Consider the following 25,087-nt stretch of genomic DNA (forward strand, 5'->3'; position numbering starts at 1 on the left):
ATGCTACTGGCACTGGAGGTGGCCCGCCAGCACAGCGTCTGATATTAACTCCATTGGAGGAGCTGCTTCGGGGAAAATTACTTCCCGTCGTCGTCGAGGGTTTGCCCGGTGACAGGGACATCGGAATTTATCCCTCACAATTTCCACCAGGTGAGAAATGGTACTGTACTAGGCGTGTCGTTGATTACAGTTATTTTAAACATTTACGCTGTTTTTTATAGTGTATATATATATATATATATGTGTGTGTTTCTATATATAGGAACCATGTTAAAAATGGTTATTGAGGCAAAAAGTGACACTGTGTGCTCATTTGCATGTCATTTCCCAGAATCCCTTGCTGTAGTGGAAGTGCTGTATGCTGGGTGATGCTGGTGAAAGGCGGGGTTGCAGACCTGGCTAAGACATGCAGATGAGCATACAGTTATATTTGCATATATATATATATACATATATACATATATATATATATATATATATGTGTGTCAAATTAGACATATATGTTGTAGTCCTACTAAAAGCAGTAACTAATATACCACGTTGCATTGCGTGGTCATTTGCATGTGAATTCCCACAATGCTTTGCTGCAGTGGAAGCAATTTATGGTGGGCGAAGATGGGGAACAACAGGGTAGCACACATGTGTAACACATGCTAATGAGAAATTATTACTAGCTACTGTTACAGAACATAAATATGTATAATATTAATGTGTATATTATTTATTTCACTCATACAAACACGACATTACTGGCTATTATAATCATGCATCGAATATATTGCATGCAACGGCCTACAAACATCAATTGCACTAACAAATGTCTAGTTGTTTATTAAAAGGTCCATTTTTGCTTTATGTCATATACAGACAGCATAATGAGGCACACGTAGCATATGTTATGTCATTGTGTTCATAACTTGAACACTTCACACGACTATTTAGCTCCTCTACCATTGTGTTAAAGCAGCTGCAATGAATATGTCATCACAGCATACACGTCAACAGAGGGGGTGGGGTTCAGCACACACACAAATTACAGGGTCATCTTACGGTGAACTTTGTTGACACCATTTTCACCTGCTTGAAGTAATTGAAAGGTCTGGCTGATTAGGGTTTTTGGGGGAGGGAATACCGTTCTTACAACCTGAATAGCAAAACTGAAGGTAATCACACTCATGTGAAAGGTTAAGTCTAGGTACTAAATCCCCCAAAAAGTCATTAGTTATGAAACCGTACGTCACACATTCGTTCACTCACATCTATAGTTTAACTGATATCAACACCACATTATCACACACTGCATGTGTTGTGCTGGTCAGTGGCAGCCACATTCAGCCGTGCCACAGCTTCTATTAATGTACCACACATATCCTCTAACAAAAAAGATTATTTTTGCAATATGACCACCTTCATGATAACCATTGTGAATGTTCATCTCATGATAGTTATGTACATTATTATACTGATATGACTACACAATATATGATTTGTATGTACAAATTTAATCATTTTATCCTAACGCATTACTGCAGAAACATAGTATGTTGTATGTTACTGAACTCAAAAGTTCTAAGTACACAGCCATGTACATTGTTAGTACAACTATTTATGTTCACTTTCACACACACATTTTCGCTTAAGGAAATGATGCTGTTAGTCATAAATACAGAACATACAATAACTGTATGTTCAATATTTACACATGTAAATTTACAACTTATGTTATTGTTATATAGTTGCCCCTGGAGGACATGTGTCACCTGAGGCGGAACAAGTGTCTTCACCTGGGTCATGCAGCTCAACACACCTGGAAGGTAAGTGTATGAGGTGGTGGACATATAATATGTTCACTTCTAAATGTTATGTTGTCATGTTCATTATTTGTTTTGCACATGTTCTTTAAATAGGATTACTTAGTGTCAGTGAAAATGAAGTTTTTAAACACAACATGTATTGTGTTTGTGAAGTTAAGTATCATGTAGGAGTTGAGAGTTTTGAGCAACTTTTCATTCATTCTTATTTCATACTGAGTCCAAACAGTATTCGTAAGTCAAGGTAGTTTTTAATGTGACGTTATTAAACGTATGGAAACATGTTAGGTGTTACTTATCACACAGTAGAATTACATAGTAAAACAGCAGAGATTAACATGCCATTTCATAATGTGTACATTTATTTATAGCACATGATGATGATGATGATGATGATGCCACCGCCATAGACACAGAAATACAATCAAGTGACCATGACGAGGTTCCCATTGAAAGAGTTACACAGACAATTCGTCCATCAAGTAACACATACGATGCAATAGTAGCTTCAGAGGGAAAAATTGTGGAAGCTGAAAATCGTCGCCATTCTGATCTGATGACAGTGCTCCAAAGGATGATTTCACTGCAGGAACAAACGATATCACAATTGGCACATCTCCACAGAGTCTTCATTGAAGTACCTAAACAGATGCAAAAAATAAACACTTCATTAGAAGCAATGGTTGTGCAGCAAACACAAGCTAATTACTTGAGAATGACTACTGTACCCGATTTCAACTTCAACACCTCACAGGCAGGATCTTTACATGCTGGTAATTTTTTGCGCGCGTCAAAGCCTATTGGCTGTGTTGTTTTGTTATAGTTACGGTAACTGCACTGTGTCATGCGTGTGGCTCAGTGTTTGTGGGCGTACACTGGGCGTTAGCCGAATGTTAATTGAGTGGGAGGAGTGTTTGCGTGCGCTTCACGCTGGCTTAACATGACGTCACACGTATTGCATTTGCGCATTGTGTTATCGGCCGTGCTTTCTGTCCACACACGTCTGTTTAAAAAGAATACAGATGTACTCGTTTAGAACGAATGTAGTTTCGCCTTCATTGTATTTGAAATAAATATTTTATGGTTAATGGTATTTTCAACATGTATTGAACGCACAACGTACGCATTGTTTTGCGCATGCGCTAACAGTTAGTCGACCCAAGCGTGAAGTGCGTGCGCACACTAAGATGTGCGCGCACATTTTTCAGTATACAGGCAACGTTAACTTCATATACATAGTTATGCCTGCTACTAATTTAATGAACGATTACATAATGATGTACACTTGTACTTCTAACATATATATGACTGACGTGTGTATCTACACAATCATATAGAGCTGTGTAACGCGTTGTCACGGATACATATATAGTAAGGTGCCATCTTTGACCATCATGTGTTTGCTGTATTTCAGAGATGTCGGGGAACATACAATCGGATCAATGTATGATTTCAGAAGAGTCTACCTTTATATGAGATGATTGTGAGGAGGAGCCACCGACTACTATACTACATATGGAACTAATTTTATATTGCTAGCAGCGCTTATTAACAAACAATTAAAAATGTGATACCCTTATGCCTATATTGCATAAGCACTTAATTAACATAATGATGTTGCAAAATAGTGCAGGTAGAAATTTTCTGGAGTGCTCTTTAATTAATACTAACATTTTATGGCATGGTGTGTTTTATATATAACAACCATTCCCACTCTGCTAACACATTTGTGTATTCTATTGTGTAATGGAACGTATGACTGTTGAAACTATGTAACAATAATAATAATATGAGCATGTTCATGTATAGCGCTGCTAGTTGTACGCAGCGCTTTACAGACACATTTTTCAGGCTCGTGGAGCTTACAATTTATTTTTTGCCGCCTGAGGCACAGGGAGATAAAGTGACTTGCCCAAGGTCACAAGGTCACAAGGAGCCGACACCGGGAATTGAACCAGACTCCCCTGCTTCAAACTCTCAGTGCCAGTGTGTGTCTTTACTCACTGAGCCACTCCTTCTCCCAATGTAAAGGACACTTACAACCAACTAGCCATTTCTTGTTAAAAATCTCTTGTTACATGGGTATGTTGATAAAATGGTTTGGGACTGTAGCAAATAATGTTATTGCCTAGATGTTGTGGTCCCCTACAATGCATGATGTTCTGAATATTACATCAACATCATGTAATGAAGTACGTTTCTGTGTATATTTCATTTACCTAACTAATTATAGTTTACTGTGTTTATTAAACGTTCTATAAATAAATAGTACAGTCAATATGATGATATTAGCTACCATAATAAACCTGCTGTTATCATTTGTCGATGTTATACATGGATCCTACACAAATTGATACAGACACAAACAGTTGTCTTAAAAAGTGTGCCTATGCTAATGTGCACGTGATTGACGTTTATATTTTGAGAATACTTGATAATTATCATCATGATAATGATGAAGTGACGTGAATGACATTCCAAATATATTACCAACATTGTCATTGTGGGAAATTAGAAATGCAAAATTACAGTAACATTTGCGACAAAATTGTGGTTTTGTTTACACTTTGACACTTGTTACATGTAGGTCACATCCACACACGTGTGACTTATACATACACATGTCACAAATTTTAATTAATGTTGACTATTAATTTCTAGCATTAATCATCACCTACATTGCTAAATATAAGATGTACTACGCATTGTTGTGATTACAGGCATTCATGCATGGAGTGTTATGATCAGTCAATTGCATCCGTGATGAATGAGCTCCCGTAAGTAAACAAATAAGTACAGTTATCCCCTTTTCTCCAAACACCTCTATATTACATTAATGGAATTTATAAGGGAACATACATAAAATGTGATGAAATGGGAGTAATCATTTTCTAATACAATGCACATGAAACCTCAATAGTAGCTAAATGCATGTACATGATACAGAAAGTACATGTATGCTACATTTTTCTTTAAACCAATATGTTGGGTTTTTACTTCAAATAATTATAGGAAGATTAAGGTAGGCACATCTTATGCCAGATGTCAGCAAATATACATACCATGATCAGTCATACTGGAGATATACCTATAATGCAATGGAACAATATATAAATTGCAAACATTGACATGCCATCTTCAGTACCGTAAGCAACACAGCAAAGTGTGTATTTGGTGTTAAATGTGCAACACCATGTATATTTCATGACATTCAAAATGTAAAGCAGCCTGGTGTACACATCATATGGATGTACATGTTACACTGCACCAATAACATTGTATGTAAGCATACTAGAAGAATGAATGACTATGGCCATACTATGTGTATTGTGTTTGCATAAGGAACAACACAATGCTAAAATATTACTGCTTTGTTACCCCAGTTGTATTCACATACACACAACTAATGTACAATTGAAGAGGGATTATATAACCTGTGCAACAATAACATACCGGTGCCACATCCCTTTGTGCACACAGCAGAGACAAGAAAGGTGTGCAACCCATATTCATCTGTGTCCTAACAGAAGGTTATATAAAAAAACATTATTGTTAATATAACATAATTAAACTATAAAAGTAGTACTAGGAACATATATGTTTTTACTTACAAGAAAAAAATGAATTGATGAGATTCTGGCGTGTCTGGCCACCACTGGCTGTTTGTTCATTTTCAGCAGCTACATGGGTGGGATGCTCATCTACCAAAGGCTCAGCTAGGTCTGATTGTACATTGTGCCTGAGTGCAACATTGTGCAAAATGCAACAGGCAAGGATAATATCCGACACTTTTTGAGGCTTGTATAGAAGAGCCCCACCAGTTCTGTCCAGACACCTAAATCTGGTCTTGAGTAGGCCAAATGTCCTCTCTATAACAGATCTTGTAGAGATATGGGCTGCATTGTACCTCTCTTCTGCTTCAGTTTGAGGGTTTAGCACCGGAGTCAAGAGCCACGGCCTAATTCCGTATCCTGAGTCACCTATAATTAATGGAGCACACATAAGCTTACATTAGTGATAAGATTCTACTATGACAACATTCCTAAAGAAAAATGTGTTTTGTGTTAGAACATCTAAATCTGTACTCACCCAGCGGCCAACCATGTTCAAAATGTCCCTCTTCGAACGCATGGAAAACTGAAGAGTTCCTCAGGATAGAGGAATCGTGACTGGAACCAGGGAATTTGGGTACCACATGCATTATCCTCATCGTGGCATCATATACCACCTGTACATTCAGTGAATGGTAGTGCTTACGATTGCGGTAAACATGCTCACTCTGACTAGGTGCAATCAAAGCAACATGTGTGCAATCGATTGCACCCAGCACACATGGTATCCCTGCTATATTATAAAAGCCATTCCTGACTTCCAGCCACTCTGTCGCCTCTGTAGGAAAATGAATATAATTCCTAGCGCATCTATTGAGTGCATAGAGAAACTGGGTAAAGGCCCGCGAGAATGTAGATTGCGAGACCCCGCCCACTATGCCCACAGTTGTCTGGAATGACGCGGAAGCAAGATAATGTAATGAGCACAGCATTTTAACAAGCCCAGGGACTGCACGACCTCTGGCTGTCACAAAATCTAAATCTCCCCTTATCTCCTCATAAAGAGATAAGATTGCTGCTGAACTCAAACGATAGCGACTTACTATCTCCTCCTCACTCATCCCATCTAACAGGGTTCTCTCCCTGTACACACGCGGACGAGGCACAACTTGTCTCCTCTGTCTTCTCCTCTGATCTTCTGTCCCTCTACCTCTCCCTCGGCCTGTCCCTCTCCCTGTCCCTGTCGTATCCGCGTGCCTGTCACTGTCACTGTCCCTCGGTCTGTCCCTCCCTTGCCCTATATCATTCTCTTGATCAGCAAGCATGTCATGAAAAAGAATGTTCCTCCGTCTCCTAAACAATCGCAACATTTTGAAATGAGTAGCTGTGTAATGGGCGTCCTTTAAATAGCTATGTGATGATGTCAGGTGACATAGTAAAATGCAAGGTGTTACATTAACATAATAAAGTACTTCTGTGCCAAGCTGTGTGCAGTTGATCTTAGAAGTATTTGTTGTGTGTATTCTGCAGGGAATGATGATATTTGACAATGATGTCACGTGAAGCTTTGTACAAACATTGCTTGAAAATAAATAGTTTAATGTGCAATGCATGTAACACTTCTGAACGCAACAGTCAGTCATGTAATTAGACAAAAAGGCTGAGATTGACGTGGGAAAAGTTTGCTGTAACATGTGTAATTAGCCATGTTATTGTCACATGTTGACAACAATGAATTGTCGTGTGCATATGCATGCATTTCTGTAATGAGGATAGTTGCTATAGAATGAGTTTACAAGGTGTCACAATGATTAATTACTGTACATGTGTGTAGAAGTTAGGTTGAAGTGCTTGTAATGCAACGGTTACAATGTAAACATGCAATGTGATTGAGTGTCCAATAAGTGACGTCATGAAAATAGGGAGGACCCAAACTAGATATAAACATGAGAAGAAAGATGTACATGAACGTTTAAAGATGCGTCACACATTACAAGCATTGTGTAATGTAAAGGAACATGAATATACGGTGTATGTGTGACATGTGTGACATGTGTAACATCATGTAAATAATTGTCGCTCAGTTCAGTAAAATGTGTGATATGATGTGAGGTTCTCCTTTAAGAGTTAAGTATAGGATTTTCCCTTGACACATCATCACATGATGAGTAATGTGACACGCAAATGATGAAAACATGTAAAAGTACAATGTTATGCAAATAATACACGTCAGCTGTGACACAATGCAGGGAATGCCCCCCACACTGTAATGCAAATCACGTTTGTGTTGTGAGCAATGAAACGTAAACAGTACTACTGTATACTGTTATACGTCCCCGCTCCATTGACTCCATTGATGTACAGAAGAGTTTTTTTTTCTAAGTGCCGTTCCGCCAGCCTTAGCGATCGTTCTCCCCTCCAACCTGCCAACTTTAGTTGGCGGGAGAAATTGGCCATAACATCTCAATTTCGTAGTGCCGATCAACCCCGATAAGCTGATTTTGGTACTTGAATCCAGCCGATTTAAAAAAGTGGCGATCAGTGGCAAAAACAGGCTTATCGGCAGCCGACTGGCCATAACAAAATTATCGGCTACGAAACCTGCCGAAATCAAGCACTTATCTGCGCTTACTGAATCTCAAACCCAATTTTGGCTATAAAATGCCGAAAAAATCCTTATCAACGCTTACTGCATGAGGCCCTATATGTTTAGCTGTGGTTTCCAATCTTTTGTTTGGTTAAGGACCCCCAAGTAAAATTTTGAGGAACGCCCCAAACCTCTCTAATAGCAACTCAGTGATGAGATGTATTGTAAATTCTTCTGTATTTGATACAGTTTTCAAATGATGAGAAAATTGCAGGGAACCCTTTAGGGATGCCCGGGGAATCCAAGACCTGCTAGGAACCCTTGAAAAACAGTGGGTTATAGTGAGAAAGTTATAAAGTAAAGAGGAATACAACGTATGTTCTGGAAATTATTTATGTACACACACACACACACACACACACACACACACACGTTATATATTTAGGTAAATAGGATCGCAATGCAAGAATTCAGTGCTGGAGAGTTCCCAATGCTTTGGTGGCCTCTGCAACCCTGAAAGAGTTTACATCAGGCCTGCACAACTCGTAAAGCGAGAAGGGCCGAACTGCTCCAAGGAAAAAAAAATTGGGCCGCACGGGTAAAATCATTATCATCATCATCTCTCCTCCAGCACCTCTCATCATCATCATCATCCTCATATCTCCCCCAGCACCCCTCATCATCATCCTCATATCTCCCCCAGAACCCCTCACTATCAACCTTTGCGATACTCCCCATCTATCTCTCATACACCCATCTCACCCCCTCACCCACACATAATACTCCCTCTCCACATCAAACACACAATACCCCCCTGCACACCACACACATCCCACCCCCCCTGCACCTCACATCCTTCTCCCCCCCTGCACCTCACATCCTTCTCCCCCCTGCACCTCACATCCTTCTCCCCCCCCTGCACCTCACATCACTCTCCCCCCCCTGCACCTCACATCACTCTCCCCCCCTGCACCTCACATCACTCTCCCCCCTTGCACCTCCAGTCACCCCCCCTGCACCTCCAATCACCCTCCCCTGCACCTACAATCACCCTCCCCTGCACCTACAATCACCCTCCCCTGCACCTCCAATGACCCCCCCTGCACCTCCAATGACCCCCCCTGCACCTCCAATGACCCCCCTGCACCTCCAATGACCCCCCTGCACCTCCAATGACCCGCCCTGTACCTCCAATGACTCCCCTGCACCTCCAATGACCCCCCCTGCACCTCCAATGACCCCCCCTGCAGCTCCAATGACCCCCCCTTCAACTCCAATGACCCCCCTGCACCTCCAATGACCCCCCCTTCACCTCCAATGACCCCCCTTGCACCTCCAATGACCCCCCCCTGTACCTCCAATGACCCCCCCTGCACCTCCAATGACCCCCCTTCACCTCCAATGACCCCCCCTTCACCTCCATTGACCCCCCCCTTCACCTCCAATGACCCCCCCTTCAACTCCAATGACCCCCCTTTCACCTCCAATGACCCCCCCCTTTCACCTCCAATGATCCCCCCCTGCACCTTCAATGACCCACCCCTGCAACTCCAATCACCCCCCCCCTACACCTCCAATCACCCCCCCTACACCTCCAATCACCCCTGCACATCACCCCCTTCACCTCACCCCCCTGCACCTCACATCACCCCCCTGCACATATCCAAGTTGGGAGCAGGGGGGGGGAAATCAGCCGCAGAAGATCTCAGCTGGTTGTGACTTCCCCCTCCGTCCCACGTTGCGAGCGGTGGGGGGGGGAGGGAGCAGGGAGGGGGGAGTGGGCCCTGCACATGCACGCCGGGACCGCGGGGAATCGCCGCCATTTTTTTAAAAACTTTTTTAAAATTATTTATTTATTAAACTGGCGCCCGGCCGGACTCATCACAGGCCGCACAGAGAGGCCAGGCGGGCCGCATGTTGTGCAGGCCTGGTTCACATTATAATGCCCTTCTGCAGCAATCGCAACATATAATCATACCAACTTAACCTAATGCATCCCTTCTGCCCACCTGAGGAAGAGGCACTTTGCAGCCTGAAAAGCGCATGCATTAGAGCCATCTATGAATAATTTGATGTTGATCCAGTTAAAGAGATCCTGACCTATAGAGAACCTCCCTCATGTTTAGTGGATATTCAAACACGTAGGAACCAGGGGCTAAAATGTGGGTTTGTGTCTAAGAGGACAGCCGACTGTGATTGCCACCCTCATACAATGCATGCAGCAGGGTGTCCTTTCAGCACAAAACTACACCTAGTCCCACAATACATTGACGACACGTGGCAAAGAAATGAATGCTCATTGTGAGTACCTAAGAGTTAGGGGATATTTAACCCCTTCCCTGCCGGTTAAGTCAGCATGGCACTCTGGCAGCGAAAGGGTTAAGCGTTTGCACGCGTCTGTTCTTGGCAAGCAGATTAGACGTACATGTGTTAGAAATGAACACTGGCTCTCTGTGATTGAGGAGATAGAATTGGACATAGGAGTATCTTGCTTGAAATGGTTATTCTGTTCACTTCCCATCCCTGTAATCATTTTCTTCACATTATTAACCAAGAGAAGAAAGCTTCCCTAAAACAAGGCTTTTCTGTTGGTATTGGGGGTGTCAGAATGCTTTACAAATCCCTAACAATGTTTTTGTGCTCCTTTCTCTAAAATGTTTTAGCCATTTCAAAGACTGCAGTGATATTCAATACTACTTTATCAAGCCGCACGTTACTGTACAGGGCGAGCCATCAAGTGCAATTCACCTTTGACTGTAATAGATTAACTCCATGGGTTACTGCTTCAAAAGTTAATTCTCTTTGGCACTTTATTGCCAACAGTACTAACTACATAAAATATTTATTTACATACCACATAACACACTGTAATAAACAATTTTCAACTGTACAAGAAACCTTCCTGTTATGTGAGGGACATTTATTTATTTATAAAATATTTTACCAGGAAGTAATACATTGAGAGTTACCTCTCGTTTTCAAGTATGTCCTGGGCACAGAGTTAAGACAAATAATACATGTTTACAAATACAGTTACAAAAATGAGCAGGGCATACATTATATACAAGACATTGCATGCACAGTTAAAGATTATATATATTATGGGCGTATGAAACAGTTACAGACCAGATTAAAATGTGTGACAGCCTTAGATTTTAAAGAACTTAAACTGGTGGTGGATATGAGAGTCTCTGGTAGGTTGTTCCAGTTTTGGGGTGCACAGTAAGAGAAGGAGCTGCCGGATACTTTGTTGAGCCTTGGGACCATGAACAGTCTTTTGGAGTCTGATCTCAGGTGATAGGTGCTGCATGTGGTAGGGGTGAGGAGCTTGTTCAGGTAGCTGGGTAGCTTGCCCATAAAGAATTTGAAGGACAGGCTTAGGAAAGCACAGCAGATATACACTGATTAAGTGACCACAGAGGTCACAGCAGTCCCTTTTACACACTCACGGTCAAAATTAAAGGGTAATAGGAAGTAAATATCCCGTAGGAATAGCTGAATGAACTAGAAGCTCCATATGCCAACAGAGGGATATGGAAGCATAACATACTAGTGTATAAAAGCAAGAAAATAATAAACTTTTAAACTTGCGTGTACGGACTGATCTGTGTGGTTGATTTGAAGTGCTGGTTGGTTAAAGTGTGTGCAGTTAGAACCAGAAGGAAAGGGAAGTACTGGGTATACTAGAAGGGGTGGCTGTTTTGGGGGAGTGTGCAGTGGGTTAATCTATTTTTAAAGTGTGCTGTAATTTGAAGCCTGTAACTTTTTTTTCCCTTTCTCCTGCCTGAGGCAGAGTGGGTGTGGTTGGTTAATTGGCTGGCCTAACACACCTGCAGTGGGTGGGGTTAGTAAATTGATAACCTAACACACCTGGTGGGTGTCCCTATTTAAACAGAGGCTTCTAACGAATCCTGAGCTTGCGTGTACTGACTGATCTGTGTGGTTGATTTGAAGTGCTGGTTGGTTAAAGTGTGTGTAGTTAGAAGCAGTTTGAACAAGGTATAGTTTATTGAAGTACAGTTTACTGTTAGTACTTCTAAACTTCATAGTTGCTAGGATGAGCAGGATTGAAAATCCCACTCAATGCACATCTTGCCACATGTATGGGTCTTTGGAGCAGCTGTTCCAAGGAGCATACCGCTGTGAGGGGTGTGAGCGTGTTGTCTCTTTAGAGTCAGAGATTGCTGATCTGAAGAGGCAACTTGCAATATTGAGGGACATTGGCAATCTTGAAAGGGAATTAGAGCTCACTGAGCAGGCACTTGCTTTGACTAGTGGTGTAGATGGTGACGCTGTTAGTGAGGAGCAGGTAGGTAGCTTGGTTGCCGTTAGTGAGGAGCAGGTAGGTAGCTGGGTGACAGTTAGAAGGGGAAGCAGGGGCAATAGGGAGAGGCAGGTCGTTTCTGAGCTGAAACATCCCAATAGATTTGCCATGTTGATTGAAGATATTATGAATGTTGGGGCAGAACTAGCATGGCTGGGGGAGACTAATTCCTCTAGCAGCCAGGGGAATAGTTCCTCCAGCACAGTGGGGACTCCGGATGCTCAGATACAAAGAAAGATTGTGGTGGTAGGGGACTCCATTATTAGGAAGGTAGATAGGGCAATCTGTTGCCGGGACCGCATGAACTGAATAGTTTGTTGTCTTCCGGGTGCTCGGGTTCGGCACATTGCGGATCAGGTAGACAGATTGTTGGGGGGGGCTGAGATTTACCCGGCGGTCTTGGTACACGTTGGCACCAATGACAAATTTAGAGAAAGATGGAGGGTCCTAAAAAAGGATTACATGGATCTAGGCCAAAAGCTTAAGGCAAGGACCTCCAAGGTAGTATTTTCTGAAATACTACCAGTGCCATGCGCTACCGCAGAGAGACAGTCAGAGACCAGGGAGGTTAATGCATGGCTAAGAAAGTGGTGCAGCAAGGAGGGGTTTGGGTTTTTAGAGCACTGGGACTCCTTTTCTGAGAAGTGCCATCTATATTCTAGGGACGGATTGCACTTCAATGAAGAGGGATCTTCTGTGCTAGGGGGGAGAATGCTAAAAAGGTTGGAGGAGATTTTAAACTAGGATGGAGGGGGGAGGGGAATGAAACAGATAATGAACTAAATAGAATAGAGGAGGATACAAGGTGGTATGGAGGTAGAATGGGGGCAAGTGCAAGTTTGACAAGCAGTGAGACACCCATAGTAAATACAGATAATACTAGAAAACTTCTAAAGACTAAACCAAGTGGGAGCAGAAAGGAAGGAGCAGAAAAGATAATAGTACAGGCTGAAAAAAAACTTAAATGCATGCTTGCTAATGCAAGAAGCCTGACAGATAAAATGGGGGAGCTTGAATTAATAGCTGCAAGGGAGCAGAATGATATCATGGGCATTACTGAAACATGGTGGGATGAAACTCATGACTGGACAGTTAATTTAGAGGATTATTCTCTTTTTCGGAAGGATCGAACAAATAGAAGGGGAGGTGGAGTATGTTTATATGTTAAACCGGATCTAAAACCTATTATTAGGGATGATGTCAATGAAGGGAATGATGAAAATGTAGAGACTTTGTGGATAGAAATTAGCAGTGGAGGTAAAAGTATAAAGAAAATGTTTGTGGGAATATGCTATAAACCACCAAATATCTGTGAGATTGAGGAAGCTGAAATACTTTTGCAAATGGAGAAGGCATCAAAACTGGGTCATGTTTGCATAATGGGGGATTTTAATTATCCAGACATAGACTGGGGCAATGAGATTAGCGTTACAACAAAAGGAAACAGGTTTTTGGGGGTGCTTAAAGACAATTATATGACCCAAATTATTGAGGAACCAACCAGGAGAGGGGCAGTTCTGGATTTGGTCATATCAAACAATGTAGAAGTAATAACAAATATTCAAGTCCTGGAACATTTGGGTAACAGTGATCATAACATGGTCTCATTTGAAATAAATTATCAAAAAACAGATTACTTGGGTACAACAAAGACTTTAAACTTTAGAAAGGCAGATTTTAATAAACTGAGGTCTAATCTAGTAGTAATACAATGGGATGATGTTTTTGCAGGGAAAAATGTAGAAGATAAATGGGCAGTCTTTAAAACATTGTTAGAAAAGCACACTTATCAGTGTATACCCTTGGGTAATAAGTATAAAAGAAGTCAAAACCAATGTGGCTAAATAAACATGTAGGGGAGGAAATGGACAAGAAGAGGAAGGCGTTTAGATTCTTTAAGTCAGAAGGGACAGAGACATTGTATCAGAATTATAACAAAAATTGCAAAAGGGCAATCAAATTAGCAAAAATGGATAATGAAAAAAGGATTGCAATAGAAAGTAAGGTCAAGCCTAAAAAGTTCTTTAAGTACCTTAATAACAATAAAATGAGAAAAGAAAATATAGGACCCTTTCAGTGTGAGACGGGTAGGCAGATTATTGGAGATAAGGAAAAAACTGAGGTATTAAACAAATCCTTTGCCTCTGTGTTTACCAGGGAAGAATCAAGTTCAATAGTAGTGCCGCAGGAGGAAGCCACAACCTCCATATTAATGACCAATTGGTTAACTGAGGAAGAAGTTCATAAGCGACTTGAAAAAATTAAAGTTAATAAGGCACCTGGCCCCGATGGCATACATCCAAGAGTTCTCAAGGAGTTAAGCTCAGTAATAGCAAAACCATTATATTTAATATTCAAGGACTCCATTTCCACAGGCTTAGTACCACAAGATTGGCGTAAAGCAGATGTGGTGCCTATATTTAAAAAGGGAGCTAGATCACAACCGGGAAATTACAGACCTGTAAGCCTGACTTCAATAGTAGGGAAACTACTTGAAGGTTTAATACGGGATAATATTCAGGAATACCTAATGGAAAACAAAATTATTAGTAATAGTCAGCATGGATTTATGAAGGATATATCTTGCCAAACTAACCTTATTTGTTTCTTTGAGGAGGTAAGTAGGGATTTAGACCAGGGTAATGCAATTTATGTGGTCTACTTAGATTTTGCAAAGGCTTTTGATACGGTTTCACACAAGAGGTTGGTGTACAAAATAAAGAAAATTGGACTCAGTAATAATATATGCACCTGGATTGAAAACTGGTTAAAGGACAGACAACAGAGGGTTGTCATAAATGGAACTTTTTCAGGTTGGGCTAAAGTTGTGAGTGGAGTACCTCAGGGATCGGTACTGGGACCCCTGCTTTTTAACTTGTTTATTAATGAGCTTGAGGTTGGGATTGAGAGCAGTGTCTCCATCTGTGCTGATGATACTAAATTGTGTAAGGTAATAGAATCAGCGGAGGGAAGTTTGAGTGGAGTGGAGGACCCTTTCGTTTTTTCCATCTGCCGAGCCGCCGTTGCCCTAAAGATACCTTTATGTGACTGTGTGCACATGATATATTGTGAGTACATATCTTTTATGCTACTACGATAAAATTGGTGTTACCTGGTAAAACACTATGTTTTCCTCTCTTCTCTGAACGAATGCGACTGCTGTACTGTGAAAGTGAAAGTCCCAGCAGGCATACCATTTAAACTACTAGTCTGCTGCAGTCTGCGATCTCAAGTAGAGGAGCCAATATACTCATCTTTACCTATACAAACGCTGGTTTAAATCCTACTTCTTGTAAGTAGGTTATTCATAAGAGCCAAGTTTTTCCAGAGTTCTGACTCATATTTATTTTCATACCACACCATGATCTGTATGTATATGTTTTTTTCTGGGTGTTCCTGACGATCCTGCTCCCTTCCCCCCCCCTGGATCCAATAGAATCAGAGCAGGATGTAATTTCTCTTCCGAAGGACTTGGAGAGACTGGAAATGTGGGCAGGTAAATGGCAGATGAGGTTTAATACAGATAAATATAAGGTTATGCATTTGGGATGCAAGAATAAAAAGGTGACATACAAATTAAATGGAGATATATTGGGGGAATCCTTGATGGAGAAGGATTTAGGAGTGCTTGTAGACAGCAGGCTTAGCAATAGTGCCCAAGGTCATGCAGTAGCTGCAAAGGCAAACAAGATCTTATCTTGCATCAAACGGGCAATGGATGGAAGGGAAGTAAACATAATTATGCCCCTTTACAAAGCATTAGTAAGACCACACCTTGAATATGGAGTACAATTTTGGGCACCAATCCTAAGAAAAGACATTATGGAACTAGAGAGAGTGCAGAGAAGAGCCACCAAATTAATAAAGGGGATGGACATTCTAACTTATGAGGAGAGGCTAGCTAAATTAGATTTATTTACATTAGAAAAGAGGCGTCTAAGAGGGGATATGATAACTATATACAAATATATTCAGGGATAATACAAGGAGCTTTCAAAAGAACTATTCATCCCACGGGCAGTACAAAGGACTCGGGCCATCCCTTAAGGTTGAAGGAAAGGAAATTTCACCAGCAACAAAGGAAAGGGTTCTTTACAGTAAGGGCAGTTAAAATGTGGAATTCATTACCCATGGAGACTGTGATGGCAGATACAATAGATTTGTTCAAAAAAAGGTTGGCATCTTTTTAGATGGTTAAGGTATACAGGGATATACCAAATAAGTTTACATGGGAAGAATGTTGATCCAGGGATTAATCCGATTGGCAATACTTGGAGTCAGGAAGGAATTAATTTTTCCCCTTAATGGGGTTTTTTGTTTGCCTTCCTCTGGATCAATAAATAAGTATAGATATAGGATAAAGTATCTGTTGTCTAAATTTAGCATAGGTTGAACTTGATGGACCTAATCTTTTTTCAACCTCATCTACTATGAAACTATGTAACTATGTAACTATGTATGTAAATCAACACGCCGAAAAATGGTGAACACAGTATTCACTTGTGAAAATTAAAAATGGATTAAAAATCCCCAAAGCTGAGAACATGTGTCCGAAAGTATCTGTACCAGTGTCATAAAGGTAAGGACCCTGAATAGCTATATAGTTATAGACCCCAAGTATAATATCTACTTTACAATGTAAATCAAGTGTAGATACTGCAGGACACACAGTAGTGGGTAGTATAATGCAATAAATGCAGTGTGTTCACAGAGCGAGGGTGAACAGATAGACAAATAAATGCCAATAAGACTGCCCATAGATGTAATTGTAGAGCAATGAAGCCCAACACCAGCGCTCACCTACACTTAGATTAGTGTGGGTAAATGAACACACACACAGCTGCCTAGGTAGTATAGTATTGCAGCAGTGTACAGTATATAGTAAAAGATAGAAATACAACCGTGTAAGTATTTTCCCTATGCACCGGGGCATTTTATCCATATGTATGTAGTTTGGGATGAGCGGTGTTACTCTATGTATTAGGGAAGCACAGCTCAACTCTCCATTTGGGTTCACTCCATTTTAAACCAAGTTCTTTTGCGATAGTCCATGGTGTTTGGTCACTGCGGGAGCAGCAGTTATGTTGAAAAGTGCTGCTGCAGTTATATATTCTTTGACTGAAAGCAATATGTGGGCTTCCTTATTAACCCCCAGCTACCAAAACATGAAGAAATGCATTGCAAGGCATTGCAGGCAACCTTTGCAGTAAAAAGATTACTTAAATAGAAAGTGGCTCTTTCAAAAGGGAAATACAGGACTCAAAAGTGAGAAACTGCTTCAAGCCAGAGTTTCCAAATAAATATGTCGTTTACAAAGATATATTCAGCTACAAATCCATCATTTACAATGAAGTTATTTTGCCTTTGCAGTGTAACTTCGTTGCAAGCTATGATTTGTGTCTCTCCCGTAGTTAATTTGAGGACTGTATGATCACCCTGGAAATGGCTGTAGAGAAAGTGAAAGGTGTTGGAAACTGAAAGAATACAGAGTAATGGCGATTATTGAGGCGAGATGAGGATTTACCTGACTTTGACATAATCTGAAAGCAGCCATCGGTAAATAGCCTTGGTAGCATGTGTCATAAAGGTCCTTCCCTTAAAGCTGGTCTTCTGCAGAAACCATGGCAGCGCACCACAGTGATCCAAGTGGAAACTTAGGGGGACATACAGAAATCCTGATTAACAGTTATCATTCTTTAGAAAATAGCTTGAGCATCAATATAAAACATAAATACTATTTCACTGGCCCTGAAAGAGTCCATTAAAAGCAACTATACTCTTTGAATGGCCATGGTGTTTTCTGTTCATAACTTTACTTTCTTTACTTGGCTACATCCACACATTTAAACGCACAACCAAAACCACTAATAAATAGCAACCAATGATAACTCTGCTTTAGTTTTCTGCTGTGTGTCAAGTATATTTATTTACATTAACCAAACTGTCCCAGCTCCTGAAAAAAACGATAGAAATGTATTTATCAGCATGCAAAACCCAGGAACTGCGATACATTTTACCTCACTCAAAACCTTTTTTTCTTTACAATGGATCCCTATAAATGTCAATATTGTTGGCTGAATATGTAATTCTGTTCACCACAAAAAAAACTGTCATGATGGGATAGCAGCGGTGCCATTCAACCGCAATGAAGATATTTGGTATGCATCAGTGACTGGCTTTACTGTACACTAGTAGACTAAAAGCGACACTTACTGACTTATCAGCAGCAAATCAATCTCTGCCGGATCAATCAAGTCAATGTATGTGAGAGCGTCCATTCCTTCCAAACCGGGGTGGATCCCGCAGTCCAGCTGAAAACACAGGACGTGTTAATGTGGCCTTCAAACGCAATCATTAGCAGAGAATCTGAGACAACACGATGCCCAAATTATGCTGATCACTCTCGATCCTGGATTATTTTTAAATTGGAGTCTACATTTTTGGGTCAAACTGGCAATGAGAGTTAAATAAAAAGTAACAAGCACACACAATATAAAGGTCAACTCAGACCATTTATTAGTGAAACTCGTTTCACCAATAAATGTTCTGATGTAAACTTTATATTATACAATATGTGTGCGCCCAACCTCTTCTTCTATCCGGATATATGCTGCTGGCAGTTTTGGTAGGATCCTGCCACAGAGGACAAATTGCACCCCCGACAGGCAATTAGACGCCATTATCACAGAAGGGGTGCAAGGCAAGTGTACTTTTTGGGGGCAATGAAAGGTGGGCAGCCATGTTGGTCCTTTTTTCCATGTGGTAAAATAACAAAGGGTTGAGGAGAAGTAGGTAGTGAGATACTTAATATTATAACCAACAAATCAAACAATAAAAGCAGTCCAATACAAGGTATCACCCTACCCACTCCTCCCTTCTTTGTTATTTTAGTACTTGGGTCAAGCTGAGCATTTCTGATATGCGGAGAGTTCATTGTTAAGAATCTGGGAGCTTTTAGATATATCGAATCCAAATGCGAGTGTTGGAGATTGTAAAGCACACGGGAGCTTGCAGCACTGATTCATGTCCGTGTTAAAACTCATCCTGAGGGATTATTCACTAAGCAGCAGTAACTGGCATCACTGCATTGTGAGAAACCCTTTACATTTTAATATGTGCACAGCATAAACATATCAATGTGGCTACAATCATTTATGATGCTGGCATTCCTCTACTGAATGGTGTGTATATATGTGAATATTAAAAAAAAAACTGCACATACAGCAGCTTCCGCCATCATTAAAAAATAAACATTACGGTTTGTTTGATGGTGCTAATTCTCTCTAATAATTCGTTCACATCGCTTTTTGTGGACGAAAAAACCCACAGAAATTAACTAAAAGTAAAACATAGTGAAAGCTGCATTCATTAACTCTCTTTCACTTAGATAGAAAGCCAGTAAAACTGTTTTGTTAAAACCACATCCACAGCAGAGACGCCATTTGTAATGGAACAGCAAGCGATGTGATATATAAAGTAATTTATGCTGTACTAATGCAACATGTCTTCCCCCCCCCCCCCCCTCCCCATTTGCATCCACTCACCATTATCTTTCTTCCTTTGAATTGTAAAATAATACATGATCTTCCAACTTCCTGCCCAGCACCACGGGGAAACAAGGGACATTATCTCAAACTAGAAGATGGGTTTGCTTTGGAGTCACAGAATAGTTGGCTCAGTTTTTGATGGGAGAAAGTTACTATGTTTAAGAAGAAGCCACATTGAGAGGATACTAGAGCTGTTTAAAAGTCAAGTATGGGGATGAATGTCGCGTTTGTTTGTTTTCCTGGTCCACAAGTGTGTTTCACGAACAGTGGCTTCTAAAATCCTTCAAAACTCACTGAAGGCAGCTTCCCCTGCAGTCTGTGTCTTTGGTACCATTGGCAGTATTTTAGCACTGATTTGTACATTGACTATTTTTAAACTACATATTAGAGCGATATACACGGGTCTTCCACAAGATTATAAACATTAAAGTGGTCCTCGCTTAGAAACGGTTTGACAACTTCTGCTTTACGAGGGGGAGTTCTACATTTAGGCCTATTTACTAAGTGGTGCTAATCCATGACTAGAAAACACCTCACTGCCAATTCAGGGGACAGGTATTACAAGTCTCTCAAAGTTTGGAAATAGTTACAGTAAACTTATACTTACAGTCCCTTATCCTTACTTATAACTTAACTTATACGTACAGTCCCTTATCCTTACTTATAACTTAACTTATACTTACAGTCCCTTATCCTTACTTATAACTTAACTTAATTTATACTTACAGTCCCTTATCCTTAACGTGCCCCCCCCCCTCTACCTGCTGTGTAACTGCGCATGCACGAACTAACCAGGGCCTCCCTGTGCATTGGCAGTCTGCGCACGCGCAAGAAACTGTCATGGCGGCGCCCTGCACTGCAACCCGCCGCAAGCGTCCCTGGCAACCGGCTGGATCGGAGGAGATAGGGAACGGCGCAGTGAGTACACGGAGGGGGGGTCCGCAACGAAAGGGGGGACCTGGCTACATACAGAGTGTGTGTGTGTGTGTGTGTGTGTGTGTGTGTGTGTGTGTGTGTGTGTGTGTGTGTGTGTGTGTGTGTGTGTGTGTGTGTGTGTGTGTGTGTGTGTATACACACAGTACAATTAGTCTGTATTGTCTGTACATATTGGAGGTGCAATGAAATGTGCTAGCTAAGGTGTACAGTGCAATGCTTTATTTGTTTTACCAGAGAATAATGGGAGATTTACACTGGCGACACACTTTATTCGAGCTCGGCTAGTCCCACGAATTCTGGTATACCCGGGTGTATTGAGGTTTGTGACTGTTTTCTGCCCGAGTGCATTGAGGTATTTTCCAAGCAGGGATTGAAGCATTTTATTCCCGCTGGCTGCAATACTGCACAGTATATATATATAAACTGCATTACAATTCATGAATTTATGCCATCTGGTAGACACGCGAAGCATTGCAGCCTATTAAATCCTAATCATTATCATTTAACAGATCAGCCGCCCGTCAGCCAGGCATGAACCCAGGCTGGGAAGGCAAACGCAACGGGGCTTGTCAGAGGTGAGGAGCGGCGCATTCCAGGTATCTGCCAGGTACATACTGGGTATTTGCTCGAATAAAGTGTGTCGGTGCAGTACATTAGCACTTCATATCGTGCCATGCTAATCTAATCAATCAATTCCATTCTCTGGCTATGCACATTGGCTTCCCGGCACACATGGAAGGAGCAGTCCTGGCACACATGGAAGGAGCAGTCCCGGCACACATGGAAGGAGCAGTCCCGGCACACATGGAAGGAGCAGTCCCGGCACAGTCCCGGCACACATGGAAGGAGCAGTCCCAGGAACCTCACTGCTGCTAATTTGCCATCAGCAGCCACCCAACGCTGTCACAGCTGCAAGTGACCAGCACAGCACGCAACAATGGGTTACTTAGCGACCACGCCCCTATATAAACCCCGCCCCTTGCATTTTGCAGCAAGAACTGGAGGTGGTGAAGGGAGGCAAACAGCTATAGAGAGGGGAAGAGCTTATTGAGACAGCTGGTTTCTCCGCGTGGTTTGCTGTTGTGTGTATGCTAATAGTGGGAACGTATTGGACATAGCAGAGGGATGGTTTTAATATTTTCAAATAGAACTACTGTTAATTTTGTACTATTTTCAAAAGTAGTCTGTATGAGCCTGGCATATAATGCAACTGCCAGTGTAACATGAACTATTATTATTATTTTCTTGTGCCTGAGATGTTTGTGGAGGTATCTGCTGCATGTTTATTTCTGATTGAAAAGAGACGCTTTTCATGGTAATTGAGTTAATGCTTTACCAAATATCCTTAAAAAAAAAAAGGGGGTAATATGCATAGGTCAGGGCCTGGAAAAGGTAATCGAACATGGGATAATACAATCCTAATCGAGAGGTGTAAGATAAATCACATAAAACACCTTCCTGCCCTTCCTTTATACCATGTTGGGAAGGGCACTGAGAAGAGAAACATTTATAAATCATAGGTTATATGTTTTAATAATCAGTTTGTAACACACATTTTTCTAACCTTACTGAAGGTACGGCCAGAAGCAATGGACGTGTCCGATTTGAGAACACTGATGGATTCTAAAGAGAACCATGAAATGGCAACAACTGCTCCTCCAACTCGAGCACCATCACCATTTGAGGGACTATCAGGAGCAACCGATGGTGCACAGAGAGTGCTTAAAGTCACTATTAGATATAATATATAAGACTCATACCTAACTGTTCAATCTCCACCTCAACAACAGCCAGTCTACAGAAACGCTGATACAGGAGAAAACCATGCTTTGTACCATCAGGAAGTTGCTATTATACAACAAGCTAATGATAGCTGCTTTAAAGATTATGTAAAATACTACATCCCCTGTCAGCCATATGAGGAAAGGACAGATGACATGCCGAGTAGTATGGGCGATTCACAGAAGCACTTAAAAGATCAATGTAAGAAAGGCATCAATATTTCAACTTATTGTTTATGACAAACATTTCAATTTATTGAAGGCATGTATTTAGAACAAGATACATATGTTCCCATTTTAGGGAACCATATACATACATCTTGCTGATGCGTGTTCTTCTCCCCGTTAGTGCTGTGTGTATTTACCAGCTGAGCACATGATCATATGTCAGACAAACAGCATGACACCAGGCTAGTTTATAACAATTTTATGAACAATAGAAACGGTATAAACACAACCGTAAAACCATCACAGAGTCCTATATTACCCCTGACAACCCCGTGTCATAGAAAATCCTGGTATATGTGCTAGCACGTAACATTGGAGCTCATGTTGGTTAGTGTGGTACCGTGGCAGGCCTGTGTTTCGCAAAAGCTTCAGTGCCCCTTTTACTTGTCTTTGTAGTTACTGTACACACTGTTTACTTAGGATGGAGGCTGATGATCCCCTGATGATTTGCTCAAAGAGCCTGTTTGCAGACTGCTGCTACTACTGTGGCTGCGCTGTGTGCTTCTGCGGCTGCTTATAACAGAAACTGTTCTCTGCAGGGTTCCTCTTCTCCCTCTCTCTATGGGGGGTTCATGCAGATCCCTTTGTACAGGAGGGATCTGCACACAACCTCACTCCATTATCTCTCAGCAGAACTCTGCAGCCTCTCTCCCTCTTCAACTGTCATTCCACTGACTAAGCACAGTCACATGGTCCAGTGGAATGTAATTCTTAAAGGGGCCAAGTCCTGGTCTTATAACAGACACGGGGTTACATCTTGAGCTGTCCTGTCCTTCTTTTGCGTAGATAATGAAACATTACATACAGTATGGACTAATGCGATGTTAACATTTTCTTTCAGGTGAAAGAAACCAGGCGAACATGTGGACTCTCTATCGGCTGCAACATAAAGCCTATTCTGCACAAGCAGCAATGGGAGACTCCCCAGCTAATGAAGATAAGATGAAGGACGCTGCTCCTCACATTTTAGTTGGCTTCAGCGTTTGCACACAGAGAGGACACATTGGCATGCCTGTGGTTGTAGCCGTACCTAGAGAACGCCAGTGATGAATCTCCCCCACACCCTGCAAACAATTTATAAACAAAGTAAAGTAAGGTCGAGGTACAGTGGTCGTGACTTTTATTCAAACAAATAATAAGCCCTGTTACATGCCTCCCCTGCTTCCCCTGCCAGCGAGCTCACCCCCGGGTAAAGGTCGGTAGTATGAAACCATGGGCCGCAAAACCCACCATGTCGGGCACTCAACCGGCCAGGCAGTTAGCGAAGCTGGGCGCAGTTAGCGAGGCTGGGCGCAGTTAGCGAGGCTGGGCGCAGTTAGCGAGGCTGGGCGCAGTTAGCGAGGCTGGGCGCAGTTAGCGAGGCTGCGCCCCAGAGAATCACGTACAAACGAGCCTTGCCAAATCACAACCAAAAGGCTTTCCTGCACCATAGAGCCCCCGTCTGGCAAGGTTGAAAGCGCACTTACCCCTCCCGCCCAACAGCTGCTGCGATAATGGCAACACGCCTTGAAATGTCCACCTCAAACATGTAAGACATCAAAGTCTTAATATGTCATTAGTTCAAAAAAAAAAACCTTAAATATAATCATCAATAATATAACCACATTACTGTGCGGTATCTTGATGGCAACAGCTGCCACCCACTGTGCTATTTACCCCCCTTAAACTAACCCCATACCCCCAACCCAAGATGCTGCCCTCTACAGGATTCAATATATAAGCAGACCAATATACCAAGAGTGTGCGAAGTCTCCACAGATGTAAGTGGAGCAAGTAACTATCCGAGTTATTGTGTATCCAAAATACAAATAACATCTAGGTAAAAGGATACAAAATGACCAACCTGAAGTAAGATTATTATTATTAAGGTTGTTATATCGGTGTATACACTATAGGTATACAAAGTAACGGTGAAGTGCAGACAAAAAAACGGGCGCTTACCTTAGGATATTAGTACAGGGTGAAGAATACAGTAAAATACTTATTCCAAAACCAATGTATGTAGTCTTTCACAGTGGTATCCGTAACTTGCGGTGAGTTCCTCTGCTCGACCCCAGAGAGGGGTATCCAAACCCTCAGGGTATACGAGAACGAAGAGAAAAAAAGGGGGAGCAGTCACAGCCGCGTCAGAAGTTCCCATCACTTCTGAATCCAGACGCGGAAGACAGCGCAGCTGGAAGGCGACCTGCTGCCACGCCGATAGGAGTGCCACGGGATTTTTTAAACATCACTTTGTGAGTTTTTTTTCTATTTATATGTTTAATAAAACTTCTATTTCGACTAAAGACTGTCACTGACGCCCTGCTATCATTTCACCCCACA

The 25,087-nt window shown here is 41.6% G+C and overlaps 1 protein-coding gene across 1 annotated transcript; it reads left to right on the forward strand.

Annotated features, from left to right (window-relative positions):
• On the forward strand, positions 1 to 23,812 carry LOC142502201 (uncharacterized). Its single transcript, XM_075613073.1, has 6 exons — positions 1 to 18; positions 60 to 150; positions 1,737 to 1,814; positions 2,183 to 2,584; positions 22,551 to 22,739; positions 23,607 to 23,812. Exons 1-6 carry the CDS (start codon positions 1 to 3, stop codon positions 23,810 to 23,812), a joined length of 984 nt encoding a protein of 327 aa, XP_075469188.1.
• The last annotated feature ends 1,275 nt before the right edge of the window (positions 23,813 to 25,087 follow it).

The sequence above is a fragment of the Ascaphus truei genome, chromosome 8, assembly GCF_040206685.1.
Source record: "Ascaphus truei isolate aAscTru1 chromosome 8, aAscTru1.hap1, whole genome shotgun sequence".
In the NCBI taxonomy this organism is placed as follows: domain Eukaryota; kingdom Metazoa; phylum Chordata; class Amphibia; order Anura; family Ascaphidae; genus Ascaphus; species Ascaphus truei.